Source organism: Phaenicophaeus curvirostris, chromosome 12, assembly GCF_032191515.1.
Source record: "Phaenicophaeus curvirostris isolate KB17595 chromosome 12, BPBGC_Pcur_1.0, whole genome shotgun sequence".
Lineage (NCBI taxonomy): Eukaryota > Metazoa > Chordata > Aves > Cuculiformes > Cuculidae > Phaenicophaeus > Phaenicophaeus curvirostris.
In genome coordinates this window covers 22,450,533-22,468,369 of record NC_091403.1, presented here as the reverse complement: position 1 = coordinate 22,468,369, position 17,837 = coordinate 22,450,533, and the positions used below count along the sequence as shown (strand labels likewise).

General features: G+C 67.5%; 2 protein-coding genes across 2 annotated transcripts; one reads left to right on the top strand and one right to left on the bottom strand.

Moving 5' to 3' along the window:
* The first annotated feature begins 106 nt into the window (after positions 1-106).
* On the top strand, positions 107-3,762 carry CIB1 (calcium and integrin binding 1). Its single transcript, XM_069866846.1, has 7 exons — positions 107-176; positions 243-277; positions 1,176-1,278; positions 1,965-2,118; positions 2,366-2,484; positions 2,567-2,655; positions 2,907-3,762. Exons 1-7 carry the CDS (start codon positions 126-128, stop codon positions 2,926-2,928), a joined length of 573 nt encoding a protein of 190 aa, XP_069722947.1. The 5' UTR covers positions 107-125; the 3' UTR covers positions 2,929-3,762.
* A 1,059-nt stretch (positions 3,763-4,821) lies between these two features.
* Positions 4,822-12,809, bottom strand: SEMA4B (semaphorin 4B). The gene is made up of 14 exons (XM_069866598.1): positions 12,654-12,809; positions 9,511-9,671; positions 9,174-9,236; positions 8,982-9,080; positions 8,758-8,869; positions 8,527-8,643; positions 8,292-8,449; positions 7,664-7,845; positions 7,391-7,541; positions 7,040-7,250; positions 6,838-6,953; positions 6,487-6,650; positions 6,318-6,412; positions 4,822-6,157 (listed from the first exon to the last, which is right to left on the bottom strand). Exons 1-14 carry the CDS (start codon positions 12,745-12,747, stop codon positions 5,382-5,384), a joined length of 2,499 nt encoding a protein of 832 aa, XP_069722699.1. The 5' UTR covers positions 12,748-12,809; the 3' UTR covers positions 4,822-5,381.
* Positions 12,810-17,837: the final 5,028 nt, after the last annotated feature.

Genomic DNA, 17,837 nt, shown 5'->3' with positions numbered 1-17,837 from the left:
GCGCGGAAGCGGGCGGCAATAGGGCGTTGCCATGGCAGCGGCAGCGCCGTGCGGCGCGGAAGCGGGCGGCAATGGGGGCGTTGCCATGGCAGCGGCAGTGTCGTGCGGCGCGGAAGTGGGCGGCCATGGGGGCGGCGGGCAGCGCGCTGCCCCGCGAGGCGCTGAGCGAGTACCAGGTACGGGCCGGGGCACCGGGGGGGCGGGACCGGGCGGCCCCGCGTTCACCTGAGCTCTCCCCTTAGGAGCTGACGTTCCTGAGCAAGCAGGAGATCCTGCTGTGAGTACCGGGGAGGCCCCGGGTGCGGTGCTGTGTGCAGGGTGCTGAGGAGGGGCCTGGGTGCTGATCGGGGGGCTGAGCAGGGGCCTGGGTGCAGAGCAGGGTGCTGAGCAGGGGCCTGGGTGCTGTACGGGGTGCTGAGCAGGGACCTGGGTGCTGTACGGGGTGCTGATCGGGGGGCTGGGTGCAGTTCAGGGTGCTGAGCGGGGTGCTGTGTACAGAGCAGGGTGCTGAGGAGGGGCCTGGGTGCTGTACTGGGTGCTGAGCAGGGTGCTGTGTGCAGAGCGGGGTGCCAGGCGAGGTGCTGGGTGCTGTACGGGGTGCACAGTGTCGTGCTGGGTGCTGAGCAGGGTGCTGGGTGCTCAGTAGGGCGCTCTTGGCAGGGCGAGGTGCTGGGTGAGGAGCGGAGTCCTATTTGCGGAGTGGGCTGCTAGGCAAGGTGCTGGGTGCGGCACTGGGTGCACAGTGCAGTGCTGGGTGCTGAGCAGGGGGCTGGGTACACATGGGGTGCTGTCTGCAGAGCAGGGCGAGGTGCTGGGTGTGGCACTGGGTGCTACACGGGGTGCTGGGCACTGTACGGGATGCACAGTGCGGTGCTGCGTGTGGAACAGGGTGCTGAGCAGGGTGCTGGGTGCAGAGCAGGGTGTTGAGCAAGGTGCCAGGTGCGGCCCAGGGTCCTGGCTGCGGAGCGGGATGCCAGGTATGGAGCTGGGTGCTGGGTGCAGAGTGTGGGTGCCGGGGGTGGAGCTGGGTCCCGGGTGCTGTCTGCGGAGTTGGGGGGGCTCCTTCCCCCTTCCCAGTCCTGGCTGTCCATATGGGAGGCAGCAGGGCTGGCTGGGAGCTGGGGGCCCCCCGCCTGCTCACCCCACAGAGCCTCTCTTGTTCTTCCCTCCTCAAGTGCCTACAAGAGGTTCAGTGAGCTGCTGCCAAAGGAGGAGAGGGACAATGCCTGCTCTGCGCGTGTTCCCAAGAGCCGGATCCTGACGCTGCCTGAGCTGCGGGTACGGTGCCTGGCAGGCAGTGGGCTCGTGCCTGCTCCTTGCTCTGGGTGTGTTTAGGCAGGGCTCTGTCTCCCAAAGCTGTTCCTTTCCCGCACATCTGCTGTGCCAGCAAACAGCTTCCTTATGCCCATCATAGAATCGTTTGGTTGGAAAAGACCTTTGAGATCATTGAGTCCAACCGCACCTGTCTAGTACTGAATCATCCCTGAGCACCTCATCTACCTGGCTTTTAAACCCCTCCAGGGACGGTGACTCCACCACCTCCCTGGGCAGCCTCTGCCAGCGCCTGAGAACCCTTTAGGTGAAAAAATTTCTTCTGACATCCAATCTAAACCTCCCCCAGTGCAACTTGAGGACATTTCCTCTTGCCCTATCACTTGTTACTTGGGAGAAGAGACCAACACCCACCTCGCTACAACCTCCCTTCCAGCAGCTGTAGCCAGCGATAAGGTCTCCCCTCAGCCTCCTCTTCTCCAGGCTAAACAGCCGCAGGGCCCTCATCTGCCTCGCTAAGGCCTGTTCTCCAGCCCCTTCCCCAGCTCCGTTGCTCTCCGTGCTGTGGAGGCTCCTGGAGATCCCTGCTGCGTGGGGCTGCGGGCTGGGGGAGGCACAGCACAGGCCCATGGCTGGTGTGTCCTGCGTGGGAGCCGGCCCAGCACCGCCCCGAGCCACCGCTGTGTTGGCAGGCAAACCCCTTCCAGCACCGGATCTGCCATGTGTTCTCCACCTCGGACGATGGGGATGACAGCATGTCCTTTGAGGACTTCCTTGATATGCTGAGCGTCTTCAGCGACTCCGCCACCTCGGACATCAAATCCCATTATGCCTTCCGTATCTTTGGTAAGGCTGGGAGTGGATGTTGTGTCCTGGGGTCCCTGCACCTTTTTGGGGGCAGAGAGGGTTGAATTCATGTTCAGGAAGGCTGGCAGAGCCCTCGTTGTGCCCCTGGGGATGGTGGCTTTAGGAACTCTGTGGGAACTGTGATGGTGTGCATCGTGGAGCCTGCCATGTCCTCTCGGGCCCTTTCCTCACCAGGCACGAGTGGGGATGGGGCCCCTGCTGAAATGTAACTTTCTTCTCCTCAAAGACTTTGATGACGATGGGACTCTGGACAGAAAGGACCTGGAGCAACTGGTGAACTGTCTGACGGGGCAAGGCGAGGAGTCCCGGCTGAGCACTGCGGAGATGGAGCAGCTCATCCAAAACGTGAGGACTCTCAGGTGGGCCACGGGCTGATGCACAGGCCTGGCCACAGAGCGCTCACCGCTTGCATTTCCCTCCCCTCCAGATCCTGGAGGAGTCTGACATTGACAAGGATGGCACCATCAACCTCTCCGAGTTCCAGCACGTCGTCTCCCGCTCACCAGACTTTGCCAGGTATGATCATTTCCAGCATCACAGCTTGTCCTCACCCGCCCCAGTCTCTGTGCTGCTGCTGGGGCAGAGCTCTGGGGGCAGTAAGGCAAGGCTTCCCCGCACAGCGTCTCCCGGAATGGCAAAAGGGATCTGCCAGCTCTGCAGGGAGCCTCTCCCACCTGGGAACGCTGCTGCCCTGGAGCACTGGGTGCTTGCAAACCGTTTGCGTGTGACCCACTGAGGAGGTGCAGAACCTGTCGTGTCTCTTGCAGTTCCTTCAAGATCGTCCTGTGAGAGCCCGTCGGCTTTCGAGCAGAGCTGCTCCTCCGGCTGCTGCAGCTCTTTGTGGTCTCAGACATTTCCCCTTTCAGCGATGTCTCCTCTTTCTGCTCCTCGCCAACCTGGCAGCGCTGCACAGTGCCTTAGGCAGGACACCCTCCTGTCCCCTTTCCGGGAGCCCTGGGAAGCTGCCTCCCTTGCAGCCGCTCTGCGTTCCCAGGCTCCGATCTGAACTCCTCATGCGACCCAAGGGCAGCTCTGCGGGCGGGTGAGGCAGACAGAGGTGCTCCCGGCTGGGGGCCACGCTGCACGTCTCTGACCTCAGAACCACTTTGTGCCTTCCCTGAGCAGGCAGAGAGCTGCCTCCTCTCGCCAAGTCTCTGCCCAGCTCTTGTCTTCCTGTTGCAACATGGATCCATTTCTCTATGCAATATCCCAAACGCGGATCTGTTTCTTCAAGCAATACCCCAAACATGGATCTGTTTTCCCAAGGAATAACCCAAACGCGGATCCATTTCTCCAAGCAATAACCCAAATGTGGATCCATTTCTCTATGCAATATCTCAAACATGGATCCATTTTGCCAACTGATAATCCATAAGTGGATCCGTTTTCCTAAGCAGAATCCCAGGCAGCGCTGTGGCTGTGCCAGCCGGCAGCAGCTCTGTCCCCCCTTGGCTGCACAAGACGTGGGACACCTTCCTCCTCTCGCAGGTGGGCTCAGCCCCTTGGGGAGCACAGCTGGGCTCACCCATCCTCCTCTTTCTCCTCTCCTCTGGCTGAAGCCCAGCAGCCACTCTGGCTGCCCCAGCCTCTTCCTCTGGACGTGAATAAAGGGCTCTGGTTTCACCCTGGCTCTGTGTGCCTTTGTCTCAACACGGGAACAGCGGAGGAGGCTCGGGCAGCACCGTGGGACGGGTGCCACGAGGGTGCTGGGACACAGCCTCCTGCCAGGCTCCTCTGCCCGGGTGCCAGCCGCAGCTCCAGGGGACGGGTCCCACGTCCTGCTTGGTGACAGCCCCTTCCGTGAGCCACCTCCCTCCTCTGAAACCGGGACCGTTCTCAGCAGGGCTACACAAAGCGCTCGGCTCTCCAGCAAGAGGCACAAAGGGAAATCCAGGGCAGGCAGGCAGCTACCTTTCGCTGGAGCCCTTTGTGCCTGTTCATCCACCAGGCTCTGCCCTGGGCCACTGCCAGCTGCGGGCAACGGTCCTGCCTCTGCTTCCTAGAGAGCCTCCGGCCACCCTGGCAGCTCCCACCATTGCCACAGCTGCTCTGCGAGGCGATGTTGGGGCCGGTGTGGTGGGCTGGGGGGTCTGGCTCACCCCCGGGAGCCCCCGTGCCAGGGTGGAGCGGCTGACGGCACTCCCGGGGCGCCAGCGCGGCCGTTTCTCACGTACCAGCGCCTCGCTCGCGGCACTGCTGGCCGTTCCAGCTCGCTGCCCCGCGGTGCCGATGGTATCGGCCTGCCGCAACCAGTGCCCCTGCGGCCCTGGGGGCCGTGTCTGCTGGCACTGCACCAGCCAACGCCTCCGGTAGCTTTTTTGATGTCCCAGAACAGGCTGGGCAGGAAGTTTGGTGCGTTGGACCCGCCGGGAGCGAAGCAGCGTTGGTCGCAGGGGGAAGCCTGCCCCAACTTGCCAGCTCGGTGTGGATCTCACCGCTCCCCTCTGCTTGCGCTGCCGGCGCTTCCCAAGCACCAGGGCTCACGAGCGGCACCGCAGCTCTCGGCCATCGGCCATCACGGGGTCGGCTCCTGCTAGCAAAGCAGCTGGGGTCTCCCTGCAGCAGGGAGGATTTTCCCCAATCACAGCGAGTGCCGGACACGGTTCCTCCCTGTGGGGCCACCAGGATGGTCCCAGCCCAAGTCAGCACCAGGGAGGTGCCCAGCACACACGTGGCCAAAGGAGACACTTGGACTTTATATAAAAACCACAGACGTTTCTGCACACGCACGTGGGGCCACGGGGCCGCTCCCCGCTCCCTCCCAGGGCACGATTCACATTTTCAACGTATTAAAAACAAACCAAGCACAGACACACAGCACATGCCGCGGCGTCGCTGCGCCGGCACTGCCCGGCCGCACGCCTGGCTCCAGGGCGCGCAGCCGGGGCTCACAGTGAGTCGGGGCGCGAGGGGGCTGCGGCCGCCCCCTCCTCCCCTCTGCATAGAGGGGCCGGGGTCCCACGGAGCCGGCGCCGCACCAGCAGGCTGAGCCGGGCACCGTGTCCATCCCCACGGCTGGGGGAAATGTCCCTGCAAGGCACACAGCACCCCTCGCACCAAGAGCTTCCAGCACCATCCCCAGGAGCGGAGCAGCTGAGGGGTGCCGTGGGGCCCTGCCGCAGCAGGGCGCGGGCTCCGGGCATGCACACACAGACAACACGGATCCCAGCCGCGGTGCCGCGGGCCGGCGAGGCTCAGAAGAGCAGAGGTGGTGGCGGGTGAGGGCTCGGCTCTCGTCTCCGTCACACCACCGAGTCCTGGATCTCGGAGCCCAGGCGCACCCGGGGTCTTTGGCAGGTGGGAGACACCTCCACGAAGCTGTCCCGGACGTGGAGGGGCCTCTTCTCCGACTCGGAGAAGGCACGCGGGGGGCCCGGGGGCTCGTGCACGGGGGTGCTGACGATGTAGTTGTCCTGCAGGGCCTGGTAGCCCTTGTGCTCGGGCACGGCGCTGGGCAGGCTGCTGCCGTTCAGAGGCAGGCTCTCCACCGGCTTGCGAGGCGGCTTCTGGTGCCGGCTGGGGTCGCCGGGCTCCAGCAAGGCTTTCATGCCGTCACGGTGCCGGTGCAGGAGGAAGAAGGCCAGCACGAGGACGGCGGCGGCGAAGAGCACACACATCACCAGGAACTCGGTCCAGTAGGTCTTGCCTTCCAGCCGTGCCGCGGCGCTGCCCACCGCCGAGGTGCTCCGGGATGTGCTGACAGTCTCCAGGGGGTCCCGGCCGGCGACCACCTTCCTGCTGGGGTCCGGTGGCCCATGGGCTGGCTCCTGCACGCTCACGCAGTAGCTGGCCATCAGCTTGTGGAAGCCCTCCTCCAGCGACCAGCACTCGTAGGTGCCCGCGCGCTCGGGGCTGCCCACCAGGATGAGGGCCCCGTCGGGCAGCACCAGATAGGAGGCGTTGACGGGCGCCCCGTCGTGCAGCCAGCGCCGGGAGGCCAGGTTGGAGAGCAGCCGGCACGGCAGCGGCCGCACCGCGTTGGGTGGCAGCTGGATCCGCTGGCACGGGGCACCGGAGGCTGCGGAAAGACAACCCACAGGGACACCAGTGAGGTCGCAGGGACCCTGGTTGTGGGCAGGGGGGCTTTTGGGTGCCAACCAGGAGTTTGGGACACAAGGGAGCCCCTGAAGCCCCCCACCCCCAACCAGCAGCCCCCAGCAGCACCTGCCAGAGCTCACCTGGGGGCAGGAGGACGCGGGGCCGGGGCTGGGAGGCGTTGGCCGGCTGGCAGAGCCGCTCGGTGTCAGCGTACTCGATGTCCTGCGCCCAGAACCTGGGGACAGAGAGGGATGATGGCAGCGGGGTGCCGTGGGGTGCCGGGAGATGGAGAGGGGGTGCAGCACTTACTGGGAGTGCGCAGGAGGGTGCAGGGTGGCCCTGCGGCAGGCACCCCGGCTCCAGGCGCAGAAGGGGTCCCGCGCCAGCACGCACTCGCCGCAGCTGCGGTACAGGCTGCAGTTGGCAAAGGGGACCTGAGCCACCGCCGTGTAGGTCGCTGCGTAGACCAGGCCCTGCGGGAGGGGACGCAGCGGGGTCAGCAGCGCAGCCGCAGCCCCCGAGATGCGCATCGGCGTCAGCTCCTGCATCCCCCAGCCCTCCCCGGCTCCCTGCCCACAGGCAGGACCTGCCCCACACTCCGAGCCCCCAGCATTCCCCCCTCTTTTCCCCAGCCCCAGCGCGCCCGTGCCCGGCTCCTGCCTGGTCCTTGTCCAGCAGCAGCTGGAGAATGGGCTGGGTGGTGGGGAAGAGCCGGATCTCCTCGATGATGTGCACGCCGTGGTTCACGCGCACAGCCTTGTGCAAGCGGCCGTCATCTGCAAACACAAGGGCCGCAGTGAGCGGGGCCGGGGGCACGCGATGCCCAGCACCGGCCCCACCGGCAGCCTGTGGCCGCACGCACCCGTGCCCAGGAAGAGGACGTCGTAGGTGCCATGGAGGCCCTGTGCGCGGTGGACGCCGATCTGCTGGTAGCGCAGGCGGCTCTGCAGCAGCAGCGGCTGGCTGCGCACAGGGCTGTCCATCAGAAAGTGGTCCTTGATGAAGTTCAGCACGCGGTCCGGCATCTGGAGGGATGAGTTGATCTTCAGGTGCCGCGTGTGGCTGGTGATGCACTGGGGAGAAAGGGAGGGACTTGGCTGGAGCTCGAGGCAGCAGGCGGGCAAGAGGCCGTGCCCGGTGGCTGCCAGGACCGGGCGAATGCAAGGGGCTGCCCTGCATTCTGCACCCAGGCAGGTGCCGAGGAGGCACGTACCGTGCCTGGCCGGGGCTCTGGCACGGGGCCGGTGTCTGTGTACCACTGCTGGGTCTCGCGGTTCACCTCCTTGTAGAGCCCGCCGAAGGCTCGCTGCACGCTGTGCATGGGGAAGGCGCACACGGCTGAGCTGCCCAGGCCACCCTTGTTCCTGGCAGGGCAGAGGCAAAGCCCGCGGCAGGGTCAGCACCCCAGCTCCGCTGAGCCCCCCACGCCACCTCGGGAGCCATCCCACACCTCGCTGGCCACCCCACTCCTGCACCCATCGCTCACCACTGCGAGGTGAAGACCCCGTAGAAGAGCGTATCCCTCCAGCGCAGCTCCCCCGGGGTGAGCACGAAGATGTCCTGCAGCACATTGAAGGGGAAGCCGTCCTCGGGGTGCGAGCAGAGCAGCTGCGCCTTCAGGAAGGTCGTCCACCGCCGCTGCAGCACGCGCTCCCCACCCTGGTCGCCCTGCGTGGCACAGCGGGTCAGGGCGCCCAGCCGCAGGGAGCCCCACGGGGCTGGGCAAGCAGAGCAGGACTCTGTCTGTCTGTCTGTCTAGCAGTGCCGAGGTCCCCGGGGAGCAGCCCCCGTGTCGGGGAGGCACAAGCAAAGCAGCATCTGAGGTGCCCAGGGGAGGGGAAACACGACCCGAGATGGGGTCAGGGCTTATGACTCTTCTGGTGAGGGGGCAGAAAGATGGGGAAGGGTCGCCGGCATGCATGAGGCCAGCAGGAGCCACAGCCCCAGGCTGGGCCATATGGGGCTGTAACTGCTCCAGTGGGATCTCCTGCAGGTGCTGGTCCCCTCCCGGGGTGTCCAGGAACCCCGAGATAGAAGTGTGCAGGGTGGTCCCTCATCCCCCAACCCCAGTGGCGAGCAGCATCCTCACACCCTCCCTGCTGCCCTGTGCCCACCTTGCACACGCGCGCGATGCGGGAGACGATAGTGTTTTCAAAGTAGTCAAACTCCTTGCCGGTCTCACTGAAGAAGAAGTAGACCTTGTCGTCATCGCCGTCGGGGTTGCCGGCGGGCAGGCTCTCCCGCAGGTAGGCTGAGCCCACAAAGACTGGGTCTGGGGACACAAGCACCCTCAGCATCATCCCGGCCCCCCCAGGCGATGGAGACCCCAACCCGCCACCCCGCTCTCACCCTGCAGCCAGTTGAGGGAGTTTTCTGTCTTGAGGGCGATGCGGCTCTCCTGGCTGCGGTAGATGGTCGGCTCATTGCCCTGGAAATTGCTGACAGTCCCAGCGTAGAGCTCGCCGTCTGCCAAAGAGACGCTCCCGCTGGGACGTGGCGCACAGCAGGCGGCACAGCACCGCTCCCTAGCTGGGATCGGCCGGGCGCCGCGGGGAGCGCGAGGGTCCCGGAGTTCCTTACCGACCATGACGGCTGTGGACCGGTACTCGGGGTCGAAGGGGCAGCGCCCCTTCCCATCCTCCAGCAACACCTTCCCCGACGCGTCCCGCTCCAGGCTGAAGTGCTGCAGGTTCTGCAGTGGGTTCGCGCCGTGAGCTGCCAGCGCCCGCCCCACACCCAGGTCCCCAGTGGCAGAGGGTGACCCCGAACCCCCTGGGATCCCCGTCCCCGCTCCCCGTGCTCACGATGTAGGCGCAGGCCGGGCTGAAGGCGCAGGTCCCGCAGGTGTACAGGTGGGTGCTGTTCAGCTGCAGCAGCATCTTGATGTAGTTGTGACAGTCCCTCTGCAGGGGTGAGAGGACACGGCTCAGCCCTCCCGCTGCCCGCGCCCCGGCACTGCCCGCCGCAGCCTCCAGCCGCGCTGGCAAAGCGCTCACCTGCGGGTCCTTGCCCTTGAACACGCACTGCCTCTTCTTCTCCTCATCCGCGCTCCACGGCAGCTGCAGAGAGGGGACAGTGACTGGGAGCCCCCTGCCACTGCCCGGTCCTGCCAACCGCTGGCTGGCCCCCTCCCCACCCCGAAAGCTGGCAGAGCTCGTCCTGCCAGCATTGCCGTCGTCCCTATCCCAACTGGGCTGGCGAGGCAGCACCTGACTGGTTCCAAGCTCCCCCGTGCCCGAGCTGGCTCAGTGCCCCCTTCCCTCTCTGGGAGCAGCCCCCGTCCTGGGGGCTCCACAGTGCCGTGCTGGGCTCAGCCCCTGGCCATGGGCTCACCCTGCGAGCCGGTGCCCCGGGCTGGAAGTGGCTAGTGTTGACGGCGATGAGGAGCTCGCGTGCGCCCAGGTAGAGGGTGCCACCGTCCGGGCTCAGCAGCAGGGCCGTGTAGTTGGACACGCCGGGCACCTCGAACCGCTGCACGACCCGCTCAGCTGAGTCTGGGAAGGGAAAGCGACGGGCATCAGCATCGCGCACGCGGTGCAGGGCAGCGCCCAGACCACCGGGACCCCTGCACCACGGCTCGCTGCCAGCCCCTCTGCTCGGGGCTGCCGCCCTGGCCTCGCACCTCAGCCGTGCCACCCGCACGGCGTCGCCAGGGCCGGGCTGGGCTCTCCCCACGTGGGCAGATGCACGTGGCACCCGCCGCAGGGAAGCGGGCACAGCCACGATAGTGCCCGAGGGCAGCTGCTGCAGCACGAGCCACCGCCCCGACCCTGCCGCGGGGACAGCCACGGGGCACGCTGCGGCGGCACTGCCCGCCACGGGGCACCGCAGCCCGCTCCGCACTCGCTGTGCCGCACACGGCCCAGCCTGGCCCCGCGGGGACCCCGATCCCACCGGGCCCGTGGCACAGAGCGATGGGTGCTGGCACCGGCCGCCCGTGCCGGGGCAGAGGCTGCGGCTGAGTCACGGAGCGCCCGCGCGCCCGTCCCGCGTGGGTGGCCGGGCCCCGGAAGCCTTTCCTCTCCCGCAGCCGCTCTGAATCAGACACCCCGGCTGTGTCAGCAGGACACGTCGGGCTGACTCACACTGCCAACTCCCTGACCCCCTGTGCCCCGGGGACGCCCCGACCTTCCCCAAACCTCGGCCGGCTCCCAGATCGCTGCCAGGACAGCCCCGGGGCTCCCGTCAGCCCCTGCTCTGAGCAAACTGCCGCGAGGGCTTGAGGTGCTGCAGTGCCACAAGCTCCGTGGGATGAACCCTGTTGTGCTTCTCCTCCTCTATGTCCCACGAGCCCCAGTGGCCACTGGACGGGGCAGGATGCCCCCATCCCAGGGGGCCCAGCCCCCATCCTGGCTGTCTGGCAGCAGCGCAGAAGGAGGGGTGACGACCCCCAAGCATCCTCCCGCGATGGGACCCAGGGCGATGCCGCCTGCAGGGGTGCAGCCCAGCGCCGGGGCAGCGGGGGCCCCGCAGACCTGTCCCGGCCCAGGGAGCTCTGGGAGCCCGTGCCGGCTGCCAGGGGACCTGTTAGGACAAGACCTGCTTCTTCCAGACAAACCTGCTGGAGGCACATCCAGAACTTCCAGGGGAGCAGCTCGCCAGCTCCTCCCTCCCTCCTGCCAGCTGCAAGCCCCGCATGGCCACGCTCCCCAGGGGCCACCGGTGGCACACGGCGCTACCGGACAGCGGCCGCCCGTGCCCCACTCGGCTCCCCGGGTCAGGACCCCGGGCACTGCTCGTGAGCTGCGGCCGCCGCACCCACCGCGGCCTCTGCGGGTGGGCAGAGCTGGGCCAGAACTGGTCTGTGCGGCTCGGCGCGATGTGGCACGGCACGATGCCGAGCTGGGCCGTGCCGCTGGCTCCCAGGGCTCCCGTCCAGCTCAGCGGGTCCCACATCTGCCAGTGCCGCCACAGCTGTGGCCGGTGGTCACGGGAGCACGTGGCAGGGCCACGCCGGCCCGCGGCCCAAACCACTGTCCGCTCCCAGCCAGCGTGGGGCGGCTCTGCTGGCGGCAGCAGCTGCATTTAGCCACCTTCTCCTGGCAGCTCTGCCAGCCTGGACACTCATGGGCGGCCCCTGCTGCGTCGCAGCCCCTGTGCCGGACAGTGCAGCCGTGCCGAGCAGCTGCCACGGCTGCAGCCCGCAGAGCGTGCCCTGCTGAGCCACCCTGCCAGCGGCCGGGGCTGCGAGACGGGGGTGCAAACCCTGCTTGCGAGGGTCCCTGCCTGGCCGAGCAGCGCCCCGGTTGTCCTGTTCCCCCACAGCGTCGCCGGTGCAGCCCCCAGCGCCGTCGGGGCTGTGGCAGACGCCGGAGCAGCCCAGGGCCTGTGCAGAAACCTGGGGGCGCAGCAGAGAGGGGAGGGGGGTACGGGCTCCCAGCTCCATCCACAGCAGGGATGAAGCTGTGGGGCAGCGTGGGCGGGAGGGGTCCCCGTGGCCATCTCACCCCGTCGGTGCACACAGAGAGAGAGTCACAAAATCACCGAGTGGGTTGGGTTGGGTTGGAAGGGACCTCAAAGCCCATCCAGTTGCACCCCCTGCCATGGGCAGGGACACCTCCGGCTGGATCAGGGGCTCCAAGCCCCATCCAGCCTGGACTGGAACCCCTCCAGGGATGGGGCAGCCACCCCTGCTCAGGGCAACCTGGGCCAGGGCCTCCCCACGCTTATGGGAAAACATTTCTCCGTAAGATCTCATCTCAACCTGCCCTCTTTCAAATGAAAACCATTCCCCCTTGTCCTATCCCTGCACTCCCGGATCACGAGCCCCATTCCAACTTTTCTGGAGCCCCTTTCAGCTCTGGAAGCTGCTCTAAGCTCTCCCGGCAGCCTTCCCTTCTCCAGGCTGAACAACCCCAACTCTCCCAGCCCATCCTCGTCCAGGAGGTTCTCCAGCCCTCGCATCATCTCCGTGGCCCCCCCTGGAGCCCCTGGGTGCCCCAGACCCCCTTTGGGTGTCATGCCCCTGCCCCTTCGCCCCGGCTGCACCACTGGGAGAGCTCGGGTGGGATGCTCAGAACCCCCCGTGGGGAGGGGGCACCCCTGGGGTGCTCAGTCACCTCGGGGAGGGGGACAGGGGGGGATGCTCAGCCACCCGGGGGTCGGGGGGGGACATGGGGAGGGTGTTCAGCTGCCTCGGGGGTGGAGGGGGGTGGCACAACACGACCCCGAGAGGGGGGACCCACAGGTGGGGGAGGGAGGGATGCTCGGCCACCTCGTGAAGATGGGGGGGGAGGGTGCACCCGGACGGGATGCTCGGGCACCGCGTGGAGCCGAGGAGGGGGGGAACCAGGAGGGGATGCTGGGTCACCTCGTGGAGCTGGGGCGGGGGGCGACACGACCCCGGGCGGGGGGGACCCGCGGCTGGGGGGAGGGAGGGATGCTCGGTCACCTCGTGGAGCCGGCGGGGGGGGTGGTTGGGGGGGATGCTCGGGCTCCGGGTGGCGGGGACCCCGGGGTCGGAGGGGGGCACTCACCGTAGGGCAGGCTGACCCTGGGCACCGGCTCCTGCGCCGCCGAGAGCAGCAGCGCCGCCAGCACCGGGAGCGCCAGCGCGGGCAGCGCCGCCATCCCGGGACCTGCGGGAGCGAGACGGGAGTCAGCGGCGCCGCCCCCGGCCCGGGATCCGCGGGGCGGGACGAGGGAGGGACCGGGAGGGGCCGGAGACACCCCCCAGCCCCGCCCCGGCCCCGCCCCGACAGCGGCCCCCGGGGTGTCTGTCTGTCCCGGGGTGTCTGTCTGTCCGCGGGGGGTGACTGTCCCGGGAAAGGCTGCGCCCCACGGCTGCTGCTCCTGCTGCCCCTCGGCTCAAGCGTCGAGGGGCACGACGGGCTCTGTGGGGCACAGCCCAGCGCTCCCTGCCCTCCAGAGGGGCAGAACGGGCTCCGTGGGGCACAGCCCAGCGCTCCCTGCCCTCCAGAGGGGCACGACGGGCTCCGTGGGGCACAGCCAGCGCTGGGCACAGCTCCTTCCCTGGGCCCATTCTGGGCTCTGCCCCCCGCCAGCACGTGTGGAGAGCTCGCAGCCCCCCAGCAGAAGCCCATGCAGACCCCAAACCACTGCCTGCCGTCCAGTGGTTACCTTGGCAACACATTATTAATGATAGCTGCTTATTTTGCCATGGCAACGGCTGGAAAGGGTCTCTCCTCACGGCAGGCGGCTCTCCCGGCGCTGAGGATGCCCCCACGGCCGCCCTCCCTACGCGGGGCAGAGCTCCACGCTGCCCAGCTCCCCCAGCCTGGGCCCTGGGGCACCACCAGCCACCGGTGGGATCCCTGCCAGCCCCCCAGCCTGGGTAAGAAGCACGTCCCATGCTCCCAAGGCGGCTGTGCCCACGCTCCCGAGACGGCCGTGCCCGTGCTCTGCATGTTTGGCGCTGCCGGACGGTGTCCGGCTGTACCTGGCACCCAGTGCCTGGGGCTGCCGGCCGTGCTCGTGCCTCCCTTCCCACTGACCCTTCTTTGGCCTGGGAACAACCCTGCCAGCTCCACCCCAGCCACCTTATCAGTACCCTTTGCCCGGGAACGCCGCAGACGGGACAGGGATCTGCGTCACCCTGCGCGGGGTGGGAGCAAACACCCCCCAGTCATGGCCACGGGGCACCCGGGGGGCTCGCGGGACGCCGCGTGCGTCCAGGAGCATCGTGCCGGGACCCCGGCATGCTGGCACGCGGTGATGGGGACCCCATGGCAAGGGTGGCACCTGGGGGGCTGGAGGGAGGGCAGGGAAGGGCAAGCATGGCAGAGAGGGCAGGGACAGCAGGGAAGGAGGGTGGGAAGGAGGGCAGGGTGGGGTGGTAGGGAAAGCGGGCAGGGAGAGCAGGAAAAGCAAGCAGGGAGAGCAAGGAGGAAGAATGAGAGAAGGGAGAGCAGGCAGGGAGGGAGAGAGGGCAGGGAGAGCAGGGAGGGAGGGTGTGAAGGAAAGCAGGGAGGGATAGTAGGGAAAGCAGGCAGGGAGAGCAGGGAGGAGGAGAGAGCACACAGAGCAAGGAGGGAGGGCAGGGGGGCAGGCAGGGGGGCCAAGCGGCCCTGTCCCAGGCTGGGCAGCCAGCAGGCAGCGGAGCGAGGCCCCAGCCTGTGCCTTTAAGCCCGGGCGGCGAGGCGCTCCCACTGCTGCTGGCAGCCAGGCCTGTTTACGCCAAGCTGCCATCGCACTCCTGCGCCTGCCCACGCAGGCTGCCAGCTCGGGGCACCCGCAGCACCCTGCCCCGCGCAGCCCGGCAGGTACCTGCACGCAGGGGTGAGCAGCGCCCCGTCCCAGCCTGCCCTCCGCATGCAACGGCGGCCGGCGATGGGGAAACTGCTCCGGGTGCCAGGCTCGGGCAGCGCCAAAACCCGCGGCCTGGGGTCACCAGGCAGGCGCGGCAGCGGTTTCGGCACCCGGTTCCCACGCCAGCACCCTCCGCCCTGTTCCCGCTGGCGCAGTGGGTGCCTGGGAAGATGCAGCCTCGCGCTGATGCCCGAGAGGAGCGGGAGCTGCGGGTACAGAGCCTCGCGCTGCTGCACGTGAGGAACAAGAGTTGGGGCCGCCGAGCCTTGCGTCGTCATACGTGCAGGGTAAGGGCTGGGGCTGTGGAACCTCGTCCTGCCACCTACGAAGAACAAGGGCTGGGGCTCCGGAGCCTCACACTGCGGCATGTGAGGAGCAAGAGTTGGGGCTGCGAAGCCTCGTGCGGTGGCCTCTGAGGAGCAAGGGCTGGGGCTGCATGTGCCCTGCTTAGGCGGCCTGGGTGCTCACACTGAGCTCCTGCATCGCCTGGGTGCTCGTATCGAGCTCCTGACGCCACCTGGGTGCTCGCACCGAGCTCCGGCAGCCACCTGGGTGCTCGCACCGAGCTCCTGCAGCCGCCTGGGTGCTCGCACCGAGCTCCTGCAGCCGCCTGGGTGCTCGCACCGAGCTCCTGCAGCGCCTGGGTGCTCACACCATTCTCCTGCAGCCTGCCCCTGCATGGGCAGCAGCGCAGGCAGCAGCGCAGGCACGTACGTCCCCTGCTCAGAGACCTGCAGCCAGCTCACACACAGCCTACGTACTTGGGCTTTTCCTCCCAACCCACGTCTCCTGGGGCTCACACGCACGCCCTGGCTCGGCTCGCTCCTGGCAGCTGCCAGGCACCACCAGGCGGTGCCCGCTGTGCTCTCGGCCATGGCGCGCGTGGATGCGCGTCCATGCACACCTGCAGCCGCGCAGGCTCCCGGGCGGTGCTGATTCACGCAGACAATCCCAGCCCCAGCTGCTCCGCGCCAGCAGCCTGGAGAACACCTCACACCCCGCTGGAGCCAGGCTGCCTCGGATGGCACAGCCGTCACACTGCTCTGCTTCGCTGCACCCCGGCACCCAGCTGCCCCGGAGGAGAGGCCCTTCTCGGGGTGCGGGGATGGGGCAGGGGCACTTGGGGTCAGAGGGCAAAGCCTGGTGCATGGCACTGCAGGGCTCCCCAGAGCATCCTCCCCATCCCCTGTGCCACCCTGCTCGAGCCAAGGGCTGCAGCCCCGCTCTCTGCCCCTCCAGCAGCCACACAAAGCCTGGCTGCCCCCAGGATCCCCCCCTGCTCTGACTCCACCACTAGGATCTCCCTGGGTTTCCTACCCGACAGCAGCACCCACCCAGCCCCAAGCTGCCTGCGCCCAGGGGCACCTGCATCCAGCCCACCGGGCGCTGCGCGGAATGCACCCACCCCATCGCTACTCCTGCGCGATGCCAGGCTCCGCTCCAAGGACCGGGGGGCATCCCCACACTCTGGCTCCCCAGCGCCAGAGCCCACCGGCAGCCGCACGCTGCCGGGCTCATAGGGTGCTGCCCTGGCCCGCCCCGGCACGGGGCAAAATGCAGGGATGTGGGGGTCTCTGAGCTCAGGCACCGCTGCACCCCGGGATGCTGGAGCTGGGGGTCCTGGCTCAGGGAGGTGTGACCCCTTCCCAGCCACCCGCGGCCCCGCAGAGCCCAGAGCAGCGCGGGTCCCCTCGGTCCCTCTCAGCCCCGGTGCAGTGGCACCCTCGCTGCCCAGCGAGGAGGGGGTGCCAGACCCCCAAAACCCGCCCCAGCGGGGAGACCCTGCAGCCCCAAATTTCCGTCTCCCCAAGCCCCAGGGCTGCTTTGGCACCCAACACCAACCCTGGGCGCAGCAGCCCCACACCCAGGACACGCAGCGCCCCGTGTCCAGGGCACCTACACACGTGTCCCACGCCACACACACGCGTGCCCCGTACCTGACCCCGAGCGTGCACACGCACCTCCTTCCGAGCAGCCCGTACCCCACGTCCCGAGCGCTGGGCATGCACTTCCGCACCCTCAGCCAGGCAGCGTGCGTAACACACCCCCAGCACGCGTGTAAACACACGAACAGAGGCTCACGGGCAGAACACGCCCCAGATGGCAAATGCACACCTGGGAACACCCCCACGCTGAGAGCCGGCCGCACACACACGCACACGCACACACACACTCACCTGCACCACCAGGCTCCCCCCATGCACACGCAGCCCTTGCACAGCCCCCGTCCTTGCACCCCCCGCAAGGCTGAGCACGAATCCTTGCAGGAGCCGTGCACACACAGTTCCCCTCTGCACAACCCTTCATGCACACACACACCTTCGCACACGTGTGTCCCTTGCACACCCGTTGCACATGCACACTCTGCACACACACCCTGCACACATGCACACCCTTGCACACGCATATACTACTCGCACACACAGCCCTCACACCCACCCTTACACACCCTCACACAAGCATCCCTACACACAAGCACACACTACTTCCATATACCCCCCACTGACACTCCCCATACACATCCCTTACACACCCCCTGCACACTTATACCCTTACACATGCACTCTTACACACAACCCCCTTGCACATGCACACCCTACACACACCCCTGTCATGCCCCCCAAGCACCCCCTGCACACACACACCCCTTGCACCCTACACACAACCCCTCATGCCCCCCCAGCACCCTCTGCACACATGCACACACACCCTGACACAGTCACACCTTACACACACACCCAAGCACCCCCTGCACACATGCACACCCCTTGCACACACACATCCCTTGCATACGCACACTCTAACACCCCCCAGCATTCCCAGCATACATGCACACCCTTTGCACATGCACACATTACACACACACCCAGCACACCCTGCACACACGCACACCCCTTGCACACTCACACCTTTGCACGTGCACACCTTACACGCACCCCCAAGCACTCCCTGCACACACGCACACCTTACACATTCCTCCAGCATCCCCTACACACACGCAACCCCTTGCAACTCACACTCTTTACACACGCACGCCTTACACACCCCCCCAGCACCCCCTGCCCACACTCACACCCCTCGCACATGCACCCTTTACACGTGCACACTGCTACACCCCTCCCTCAGCCCCCCCTCACACCCCTTGCACGCTCACACCCCAGCACATACCCACCCTACACGCCCCTAGGCCCCCCTTGCACACTCACCCCCACGCACACGCACCCCCCCCGCCCGCTGCTCACCGGGGGCTGCGCGGGGCCGCGGGTTCGAGTCCCCCCTCCCCCCGGGCGGCTCCGCCCGCTCCGCCCGCCGCTCGCAACAAAGCGGCCGCCCCGCCCCAACACGGGCCCCGCCCCGGGGCTGGGGATCGGCTGTGCCCCCCGGCGCCGGCA